General features: G+C 38.2%; 1 protein-coding gene across 1 annotated transcript; it reads left to right on the forward strand.

Moving 5' to 3' along the window:
• Window positions 1-9,954: 9,954 nt before the first annotated feature.
• On the forward strand, window positions 9,955-11,413 carry LOC130051501 (uncharacterized). Its single transcript, XM_056153468.1, has 2 exons — window positions 9,955-10,980; window positions 11,183-11,413. Exons 1-2 carry the CDS (start codon window positions 9,955-9,957, stop codon window positions 11,411-11,413), a joined length of 1,257 nt encoding a protein of 418 aa, XP_056009443.1.
• Window positions 11,414-12,167: the final 754 nt, after the last annotated feature.

Raw genomic sequence — 12,167 nt, forward strand, 5'->3', positions numbered from 1 at the left:
AGACTAGTGGCAGGTGAAAGGTGGAGATAACGAACAGTTTTCAATCTTATAACTCCCATAAGGGATACAAAATAAAGAGGTGGGCAAACACGGACCCCTGGATATACAAGATCTAGAGGGGATTACGTGGGTTGCAATCCCTTTTGGTTAAATATTCTTTGTTTTTTAATTTTGCCATTTTCGGTTATTCTTGGGCGGTAAAAATAAAAACTTAGGTCGCATCCACCACAATATTTTTGAGATCCGCCACTGCAGTATGTACTTTGTTAAAAAGAACAATAAACATACATTTTTTCTATACATGTATTAATCATCATCAATAAAAAATGAAATTACATGTTGAATGTATCTTAAAATTGTGATGCATTCTCATAATGAAAGGCATCGTCGGAAACCCACGGTCGGTCGCTTATTTGTTTACCAACCGTGGGTCACAAGGCCGATATTTTCGCATAACTCATTAAAATGCGTGATCTTACGTGACCTATCGAGGACCAATGGGAATAGCCGTAAATATTCCCGGTACTCAAAGTGTCAGATGTAATGGCAGCGTCCATGAAAGTGCGTGTATTTTGTTGTTCCACTATCAAAGGTATAAAGATGAAAACTCCAGATTTGGCACCCAAAATGGCTGATTATTTTAACTAATACTTCTCTTTCACATGTGCCAACCCCTCGGAAATCCTGGATCCGCCTCTGGTGTGTTTATTATCATCACTGCTTCATAGCACGTGTTAAAAAACACAATGCTGCCGTATGATGGAACTACGAACTCGTGCTGAACATGTAAACATGTACATAGATTCGTACACAGTACGATAGTAAACGCTTGATAGCACACGCCCTGTCTCAATAGACACAAATACATCCTAGCTCCGCTTCAATAATGCAGATAAAGCATCTCGCTGAAAGTTTTGTAACTTGTTTGACTTAAACGTAGTAAAAATCTTGGCTTCGAAAGCATGTTTTTCTATGCTATCGAGGACTGGAAAAGGGGGCTTTTTCACTGGTCGAATATCGCAATAAGAAAGGGTAAAGCGACCAATCGCATATAGAAGCCGAAACACACCTTCCAGCGAAACTACTGGCCTTGTGATCCACGGTAGGTAAACGAATAGAGCAACCGACCGTGGGTTTCCGACGATGAATGAAAGGCGAAGATAACGAACAGTGATCAATCTCATAACTCCGATAAACAATACAAAATAGATAGTTGGGCAAACACGGATCCCTGGACACACCAGAGGTGGGATCAGGTGCCGAGGAGGAGTAAGCGTCCGCTGACGACCGGTCACATCCACCGTGAGCCCTACATCCTGATCAGGTAAACGGAGTTATCCGTAGTCAAAATCAGTGTGCCAATAACGGCCTAACAATCGGTAAGAAACATGTCAGACAGCAAATGACCCAATGATAGGTTGCATTGCCGAACTAGATCGTTATAACGACCATAGAATTTGCGAAATGCTGACTTCAATCGAAATTGTTGAAACCCCTGTACCATCAACTTCTTTGTCAGTAGCTTGCTTCGATTTAAAACTGACTATACACAGAACAAGCTCTTACGTATCGAATCAGTTGAGAGATATAAACACCATATGCAGGTGATAATGGAATATTGCTACATAAATATCGGAAGTTGACGATGGTAAAACTGAAATCATCCCATTTAAAATACATCTGAGTTTTCAGTTTGCCGTTAATGTCTACTTTCAATAAAATATCTAAGTATGAAGCAGAAGTGGACGACTCTGTAGTGTCTTATTTCGAGCTTACAGGGATATATCGAATTGACATATGAATGAAAGTTATTATTGTTAATAGACAAAACGTCGTCGAGATATCCAAATGTTGAATTGAAGGCCACAGCAAGAAATGTTTTCTTTTCACGTAGAAGTTTTTGAATAAATTCTGCTTCATAGGAATATAAAAACAGGTCAGCTAACAAAGGAGCACAATTCGTGCTCATGGGAATTCCAACAGACTGCATGTTGGAAGACCTGATCACCAATGACCACGAAGATATTGTCAATGAGGAACTCTAAAAAAAAATTATTCAACTTCAGAATAGTTGTGCGTGAAATCAGAGCGGTGTTTAACGAAGCAAGTTTTTGGATGACTGATCACTAGATATGAATATTTCCTTTTTCCATTTTTGTTGAAGAAGCAACTATCTATGATGTCAAAAAATCTAGTCTTTAATTTATCGTGAGGAATGGTCGTGTATAGTGTTGAGTATAGTAAAGTTATAGGTTTCGATGTTATTGATTTGGGAAAAGTTTTACTAAAAGTTCAAACAGTGAGTTTGAAGTTTCTCCTTCACAGCTGTCAATATTTTCGTGAGGAGCAAAGATAGGGGATTGGTAGAACACTTACTGGATCTCGCAATGTATCTTTGTTTGTAAGGGTTTTATGTAGTTTAGGAATCCACATCTTCTCAAGCTTACTCTCTCGGACACTTGGCTTGCGAAGATGAGGAATCCAGTATAGGTACGATAACTCATATTCATTCAACCCATTGACTGGGATATTAAATGTGTTTAAAACTGAAGCATGGTTTTGAAGAATTTCATCTTTTGAAAGTACAGTATAAAAGGTCTGTGCTACAGGCCATAAAACCATTTTCCTGCAGTACAAAGCCTTTGTGTGAGTATCAATAATTCCACACATGACTTTCTTATGTAAATAAGCATAGATGCTACATAAAAACCTCTTTGATCATCTTAAATACATGTAATCGCGTTGTTTGCATATCGCATCTCTCTCTCTCTCTCTCTCTCTCTCTCTCTCTCTCTCTGATATAAACAACCCCATCGATCCGTTCACAAGTTTCAATTATCCCAGATTTAGATAAGCAGGGGAAAAAATAACATACTTTGATATCGGTAAAGATCACTGTAAATCTAATAACTTTATAATTCTACTTTTATGAACTGTTCTTTCTGAAACAGATAGTATAAAATCTAGACCCACGGATAATGGAAATTTTCTTAATGGGAGATTTATGCTCGTATAAATCTTAATGTACAAGACATTTGGATTTTGTATATTTAGCATGTGTTCAATTATTAAATGTCAATGAATGAAATCGTTCACAAGTTTATCATAAAATTTGACAGGTACTTTGCTTGACGAATGTTTTTTTCTGAAATCGGTGGCTACTTAGAATACGATTTCCGAATAAAGGTATATGTAGTTCCATATTTGTAGCTCTCTGGGATCACATTGGGACAGACCAGATATTTTCCTAGAGAGCTACAGATCTGCAGCTAAGGTATGAATTAGTGAGGGACGGAAATGAGGATTCGCACAATCCGCGAAAATTACTGCATGTTTCCGTTATGTCTGTATCCCTTAGCGAGCTAAACAACCACTCCTCGCGTTTGTATCGGTGATATGACTTTTTATGAGCATAAACTTTAACATTTGTATTGGTGACATAACTTTTTATGAGTATAAACTTTAACATTTGTATTGGTGACATAACTTTTTATGAGTATAAACTTTAACATTTGTATCGGTGACATAACTTTTTATGAATATAAACTTTACATTTGTATTGGTGACATAACTTTATGAGTATAAACTTTACATTTGTATTGGTAACATAACTTTTTATAAGTATAAACTTTAACATTTGTTTTGGTGACATAACTTTTTATGAATATAAACTTTAACATTTGTTTTGGTGACATAACTTTTTATGAGTATAAACTTTAACATTTGTATTGGTAACATAACTTTTTATAAGTATAAACTTTAACATTTGTATCGGTAATATGACTTTTTATAAGTATAAACTTTAACATTTGTTTTGGTGACATAACTTTTTATGAATATAAACTTTAACATTTGTTTTGGTGACATAACTTTTTATGAATATAAACTTTAACATTTGTTTTGGTGACATAACTTTTTATGAGTATAAACTTTAACATTTGTATTGGTGATATGACTTTTTATGAGTATAAACTTGACATTTGTATTGCTGACATAACTTTTTATGAGTATAAACTAATGATACGGGGTATGTAATTTTTATGAGTATAAACTGGTGATATAACGTTTTTGAGTCTAGACTTTGATTTCGAGTTGAAAGGTCACTGCTTGTACGTCATAATTCCTGTATCAAGATATATAATACATTGATATAATTAAGAAGACGTGAACCAATCTCTCTCTCTCTCTCTCTCTCTCTCTCTCTCTCTCTCTGTGTGTGTGTGTGTGTGTGTGTGTGTGTGTGTGTGTGTGTGTGTGTGTTTATTACATTTAATAATGTATATATTTTGCATTCGCAACAGAGCTGAGATTTCATCAACTTACAATGAACGTAAGTAAAAAAAAAAAAGCATTACTTAGAGTAACATTGTCTTACTTTAGAAAAATATATTTTACCTCATCGATGACCCCATTCTTATCGTTTAATCATTTTGATATAGAGAATTATTCGAATTTTGCTCTCTCATAGTCAATATGTAACAGCACTTTGATCTTCAAGAAATGGCATCAAATTGTCCAGATGTAAAAGACGAATATGACTCAGGTGTGATTTAGGGATCAATTTTTTTTTATTTTTTTTTTAGATTTAACTTATGAAAGGTGGAGATAACCAACAATTATCAATCTCATACTTAACAAAGACATAACGAATTAAAGATTAATTAGGATTTAATGCTGTTTTAGCAATATTTCATCCATTTTACGGCGGTGCGTATTATATAATTGTCATAAAGAAATAATAAGCTCATCTGTAATATGATAATAATGATTTTAATAAATATCGCTACCTGTTCACTAGTCTTTGAATTCTTTCAGACCAAACTGTTGGCGACGCTTCTCTTGGTGGGACTGATGGTGTCCACCACGCTGGCTGTTGACTGTAGGATGAAGTGTGCATCGTCACGGGGAACCTGCCAGAGAGGCTGCATGAGCCTTCCCTTCCAGAAGAGGAGCAGTTGCAGCAACAGGTGCGAGATCAAATATTCGGGTTGCAGGAGACGCTGTGAAAACAACCAGCCCACGCCCTGGAAGTCTTAATGGTGGAAGTCGTGTAAAATAACCCCGAAAGGAATCAAATGTGTTCTAAATGTTTCTTAATAACAATAAAGAATATGCAATTTTATCACAGAGAAATATTGTTTTTAAGTTTGATCATTCAAGCAGGGTATACAATTAGGTGCCAATACTTTCATCTAGTCTAGAGGTATAGTCCAAAATAAATGTGCTCTCTCTCTCTCTCTCTCTCTCTCTCTCTCTCTCTCTCTCTCTCTCTCTCACAGATTTTACATTTCCCATATCTAAAATTTTAACGTTTTCATACTTCATTTCCAACACGGTTTTTCTGATTATGCGCAAATTATGTCTATTTTCATTTTCACTCAGATTTCCATCAGAATTTTCGCTCAAGTGTCACAATGAAAATTGAAGATAACGAACAACGATCAATCTCATAAACCCATAAAAATAAAGAGAAGGGTAAACACAAACCCCTGGGCACACCAGAAGAGTGATAAGGTGCCTGGGAGGAGTAGGCGTCCCCTGCTGACCTGGCTTTATTTATTTAGTGTCTCAAATTAATTTCACTTCTGGCTCACCCATGATTATTACACTAGTCCCGGTAGCTCAGTGGTAGAGCGTTCGTTTCGTAACCGGGATATTGTGAGTTCCGGTCCCGCTCGTGAAATAGTCGCGTCAAACTTCAGACGTAAATATGTGAGACTGCTCCTTCGCTAAACGTAAGAATCACGGACTTTGAAAACCGTTTCCGTTTCGCGGCATGGGTTGGCAACCAACCTAACAGATTCTTTATACAAGAATATCATATAAATTTTGACTTTATTAGTGTAATCAGCCACGTCTGTTCCCCGACTTATCCAAAATCAGGTCTTCTTCACACACCCACAGTATCTTTAGTGAGATTAAATAAGCTACACTGATCACTTCAAGACTTCTATAGAGACGATGGAGTTGCCTTTGGGTGCTGACTGTCCTATTATGGGCATTGCAGCACTATGTTTGCGTGAGACTGAGATTGATGGGCGACCCTAGCATTCCCTATATTTGAGCACTGGGGGTCTGGATGGGTCCACCTATTGGCAGTGGATGGGCTCCATCTCCTTCCTGAAGTCGATCGCCCACGGAAAAATCGGGGGACGCTGGCGGTCGTTCCCCGACATTGTTTTTCTGACCAATCTCTCAGCCTTACTCATCCTAAAGATGCTTCATACCAAATTTGAAAGAATTGAAATGGTAATTATCAAGAAGTTAAAAATGTTCAATAGTTAATGCAGAACGAACGTAGACCAATTAATTGCAATATGTCACCTGAGTTTACTCAGGTGACCTAAAGTAAATTTAAAAACAACAACAAGATCGACAACCTCCAAATAGACGCGATCAAATTCAGACACTCATCATCTTTTTTAAAAATCACGGGAAAACTTGGAAGTTGGCTTCTCAAAATAATCTTTATAAGCAAATATAAACAAGAGGCCCATGGGCCACACCCCTCACCTGAGTCACCTTGGCCCTGCCGTTGTTTAGCAGTTGTGATTTTAAAATTATTTTTATAAATCAAGCGTAACGGGGAGAATACCGTGGGTTCCGACGATGAAACCATACAAACCCCGATTCACATTACAATAGAATGACGGACAAGCAAAGAAATATGACGGACACTGAAAATTCTAATATATGTCAGATTTAAAGGAGCGTGGACACGATTTAAGCTGAAAATTTTCAAATTTTATTTTTCCATTTTTATTGTTTACAATGCTTAACTAAAGTATTTCTAATGGTCAACCAAAATTTGAATATCAGTTGTTGATTCAAAATTGAGAGACAACACTGGTAATTCTTTGTTATGTAAACAATTTACATTAGACTGTTTAATAGAAAAAAGTGTATCTAAAATGGACTCTGAATAAGAAATAAAGTATTCTGTAGCCTATACACAGCGTTTACATACAAAGTGTACAAGCTGACGGCGCGAATTTAAATCGTAGGACTAATCCTGCAGACGGAATGTCGAAATATCAGGGAGGCCATTTTGGATTTAAGGGTGAGACGAAATCATGTTTACATATCGTAGTGCCATAAATTTGTTGAAACTGTACAATATAATTGTTTCCATGATCAAAATATAATCAATGTGAAAGATCTGCTTTCATGATGTATACAGTTCTGATGAAGGAGGGGTTGTATCTAGTTCTGATGAAGGAGGGGTTGTATCTTTGGTATGTGTTACTGATCATATTCTCATTGTATTTAACTTTTAAGAATATCAGATTGAATGATTTAGTTTTAATATCATGTTGTAATTTTAGTTTGTATATTGTTTGACCTGTCAAAAGTTTTCTCTTTTATTGACAGTGATTGTATGCGACTCAGATACTAGAAATGCCGACTCGGCGTAGTGCCCAAAAGGTCCTACTGTGTGACCTCTGTAAAACTGTTCCCCCGCAGGGTCGCTGTGAATTTTGTAATATAAACTTATGCAAGGCCTACTGTGTGACCTCTGTAAAACTGTTCCCCCGCAGGATCACTGTGAATTTTGTAATATAAACTTATGCAAGGCTTACTGTGTGACCTCTGTAAAACTGTTCCCCCGCAGGGTCACTGTGAATTTTGTAATATAAACTTATGTTCCCCCGCAGGGTCACTGTGAATTTTGTAATATAAACTTATGCAAGGCTTACTGTGTGACCTCTGTAAAACTGTTTCTCCCGCAGGGTCGCTGTGAATTTTGTAATATAAACTTATGTGTGACCCCTGTAAAACTGTTCCCCCGCAGGGTCACTGTGAATTTTGTAATATAAACTTGTGTGTGACCTCTGTAAAACTGCTCCCCCGCAGGGTCACTGTGAATTTTGTAATATAAACTACTGTGTGATCTCTGTAAAACTGTTCCCCGCAGGGTCACTGTGAATTTTGTAATATAAACTTATGCAAGGCTTACTGTGTAACCTCTGTAAAACTGTTCCCCCGTAGGGTCACTGTGAATTTTGTAATATAAACTTATGTTCCCCCGCAGGGTCACTGTGAATTTTGTAATATAAACTTATGCAAGGCTTACTGTGTGACCTCTGTAAAACTGTTCCCCCGCAGGGTCGCTGTGAATTTTGTAATATAAACTTATGTGTGACCTCTGTAAAACTGTTCCCCCGCAGGGTCACTGTGAATTTTGTAATATAAACTTATATGTGACCTCTGTAAAACGGCTCCCCCGCAGGGTCACTGTGAATTTTGTAATATAAACTTGTGCAAGGCTTACTGTGTGACCTCTGTAAAACTGCTCTCCCGCAGGGTCACTGTGAATTTTGTAATATAAACTTATGCAAGGCTTACTGTGTGACCTCTGTAAAACTGTTTCTCCCGCAGGGTCACTGTGAATTTTGTAATATAAACTTATGTTCCCCCGTAGGGTCACTGTGAATTTTGTAATATAAACTTATGCAAGGCTTACTGTGTGACCTCTGTAAAACTGTTCCCCCGCAGGGTCACTGTGAATTTTGTAATATAAACTTATGCAAGGCTTACTGTGTGACCTCTGTAAAACTGTTCCCCCGCAGGGTCACTGTGAATTTTGTAATATAAACTTATGCAAGGCTTACTGTGTGACCTCTGTAAAACTGTTCCCCCGCAGGGTCACTGTGAATTTTGTAATATAAACTTATGCAAGGCTTACTGTGTAACCTCTGTAAAACTGTTCCCCCATAGGGTCACTGTGAATTTTGTAATATAAACTTATGTTCCCCCGCAGGGTCACTGTGAATTTTGTAATATAAACTTATGCAAGGCTTACTGTGTAACCTCTGTAAAACTGTTCCCCCGTAGGGTCACTGTGAATTTTGTAATATAAACTTATGTTCCCCCGCAGGGTCACTGTGAATTTTGTAATATAAACTTATGCAAGGCTTACTGTGTGACCTCTGTAAAACTGTTCCCCCGCAGGGTCGCTGTGAATTTTGTAATATAAACTTGTGTGACCTCTGTAAAACTGTTCCCCCGCAGGGTCGCTGTGAATTTTGTAATATAAACTTATGTGTGACCCCTGTAAAACTGTTCCCCCGCAGGGTCACTGTGAATTTTGTAATATAAACTACTGTGTGACCTCTGTAAAACTGTTCCCCGCAGGGTCACTGTGAATTTTGTAATATAAACTTATGCAAGGCTTACTGTGTGACCTCTGTAAAACTGCTCTCCCACAGGGTCACTGTGAATTTTGTAATATAAACTTATGCAAGGCTTACTGTGTGACCTCTGTAAAACTGTTCCCCCGCAGGGTCACTGTGAATTTTGTAATATAAACTTATGTTCCCCCGCAGGGTCACTGTGAATTTTGTAATATAAACTTATGCAAGGCTTACTGTGTGACCTCTGTAAAACTGTTTCCCCCGCAGGGTCGCTGTGAATTTTGTAATATAAACTTATGTGTGACCCCTGTAAAACTGTTCCCCCGCAGGGTCACTGTGAATTTTGTAATATAAACTTGTGTGTGACCTCTGTAAAACGGCTCCCCCGCAGGGTCACTGTGAATTTTGTAATATTAACTACTGTGTGACCTCTGTAAAACTGTTCCCCGCAGGGTCACTGTGAATTTTGGAATATAAACTTATGCAAGGCTTACTGTGTGACCTCTGTAAAACTGCTCCCCCGCAGGGTCACTGTGAATTTTGTAATATAAACTTATGCAAGGCTTACTGTGTGACCTCTGTAAAACTGTTCCCCCGCAGGGTCACTGTGAATTTTGTAATATAAACTTATGTTCCCCCGTAGGGTCACTGTGAATTTTGTAATATAAACTTATGCAAGGCTTAGTGTGTGACCTCTGTAAAACTGTTCCCCCGAAGGGTCACTGTGAATTTTGTAATATAAACTTATGCAAGGCTTACTGTGTGACCTCTGTAAAACTGCTCCCCCGCAGGGTCACTGTGAATTTTGTAATATAAACTTATGCAAGGCTTACTGTGTGACCTCTATAAAACTGTTCCCCCGAAGGGTCACTGTGAATTTTGTAATATAAACTTATGCAAGGCCTGTGTTGAGGACCACCTTACTGATTTATCAAAAAGTCACAATGTCGTGTCCTTTCTACACAGTAAGTCTACTCCTAACTACCCCAAATGTCCGAAACACATCAACAGACATAGCGAACTTTACTTCGAGAAATGTGACATTCCTGTCTGTTCTACCTGTATCTCAAAACAACATAGAGGGCACAATTTATGTGATGTTCTGGAAAAACTCAGCACTAAAACGGAAAGTTTACAAAAAGATTTAGAGGAACTAGAGAGCAGAATTTACCCGCGATATGAAGAAATGGCGACCGAAGTCCAAACTGAGAAAACCGAGTTACAAACGAATTACGGGAAACTGACAACAGCTGCCGACCAACAAGGAGAAGTATTGCACCGAAAGATCCCCGCCATTGTCAACCAACGGAAATCAGACGTTGAGGAGATGAAAAATAAACATATGGGTGCTTTAGATAAAAACACAGTTGAAATTACGAACAAAATTACAGAATTTAAAAAGATCATTGAGGACTTGAAGAAAATACTGAACACCAAGGACGCCTCTCTAACCTCTACTTACAAATCTAGGAATGGCGAGTTCCGACAATTACCTCCTAAAGTCCAAGTTACATTACCACGTTTCTCTTCTTCCAAAATAAATAAAAATCTGCTCAGTGAAATGCTTGGTTCTCTGTCATCGTTGTCCATTACAGCAGAAAAACAAAGTTATACAATGACGTCACCAGAAGCTGCTTCTCCTCCTCCAGTCAAACCACTGCTTAATAAACCGCGTCTTATCGCCACCATAAACACTGGGTATAGACATCTACTCAGCATTAGCTGTCTCAGTGATGAGGAAGTCTGGACACGTGGGAATAACGAAATCATGAAGCTCCTCAACCTCCAGAGTGAACTACTGACATCAATACAAACCAAGTCAGGGAACAGACCACTGGACATAGCAGTGACACGGGACGGAAATCTTGTTTATACTGACTCTAATAAAACTGTAAACCTAGTGAAAAATAAACAGATACAGACCGTGATCACACTGCAGGGGTGGAGACCTCGCAATGTCTGCAGTACATCCTCTGATGATCTCCTGGTTACCATGATCAGTGATGATGAAAAACAATTCAAAGTTGTGTGTTATTCTGACTTCATAGCGACACAAACCATTCAATTTGATGATCAGGGTCAACCTCTCTATTTATCTGGTCGTTACATCAGTGAGAACAGGAACCTGGATATATGTGTGGCTGACTGGGGAGCTAAAGCAACAGTGGTGGTCAATCAATCAGGAAACCTCCGATTTAGATACACTGGTCATTCCTCTATTATCAAGAAATCATTTGATCCATACGACATCACTACAGACAACCAGAGTCACATCCTGACAGCAGCCAATCACCGTATCCACATCCTAGATCAGGACGGACAGTTCCTCCGGTCCGTTACATCCACAACTGTTATTTAGGCCATCCATGGGGTTTATGTGTGGACATCAGAGACAACCTCTTTGTGGCAGAGTATCGCACCGCTAAAGTGAAGAAAATCCAATATCTTTAAACACACTCGCTCATTACACATTCAACCAATATGTTAATTACATCTCTAAAAACAGCCATCATTAGTTTTATGTTAATTACAGTTCTGTGTTAATTTCACATTTGTGTTCATACCAGTATGGTGTTAATTACAAAAGTGTTTATGAGTTTCTGAATGTTTTTAGGAGACTTGAGAAGGGCATGAGTTCCACGTGCCCTGCATTGGATCCGTAGTTTGTGTGGAACAGCTGATCTATCGGACTAGATCTTTACTATACATTGCTGTTCAGTTTAGTGGTTCCTTTTCGTGTTAGAAATGCCTGCAGCCAGGAGTAAGTGCGTCTACAGGAGAGGGCCACTGTCATGTCTTCCCTTATAATTCAATCCTAAAGGTCCCGAGAGGAGAAAAGAAAGCGTCATTCGCGACGCAAGAGAACCTCATGGAAATGGACGGACTCGATATGCTGTTAATGGAATTAAGGCTTGCATTTTCCTTCGAATTTATATATCAAAGGGAATAGCCATATATTATATGCATGGTGTTCTTTTAGGAGTACAACTTTGTGGTTTGCACCTGAATTCAAACAACATAATTTTAGTGTTT

The sequence above is a fragment of the Ostrea edulis genome, chromosome 2, assembly GCF_947568905.1.
Source record: "Ostrea edulis chromosome 2, xbOstEdul1.1, whole genome shotgun sequence".
Taxonomy (NCBI): Eukaryota; Metazoa; Mollusca; class Bivalvia; order Ostreida; family Ostreidae; genus Ostrea; species Ostrea edulis.

Excerpts from the sequence above, each read along its gene's own strand:
- LOC130051501 (XM_056153468.1), top strand. The coding sequence starts at position 9,955 with ATGCAAGGCTTACTGTGTGACCTCTATAAAACTGTTCCCCCGAAGGGT. Across the intron at positions 10,981-11,182 it reads ACAGACCACTGGACATAGCA|CGACACAAACCATTCAATTT; the intron begins GTGACACGGGAC and ends CTGACTTCATAG.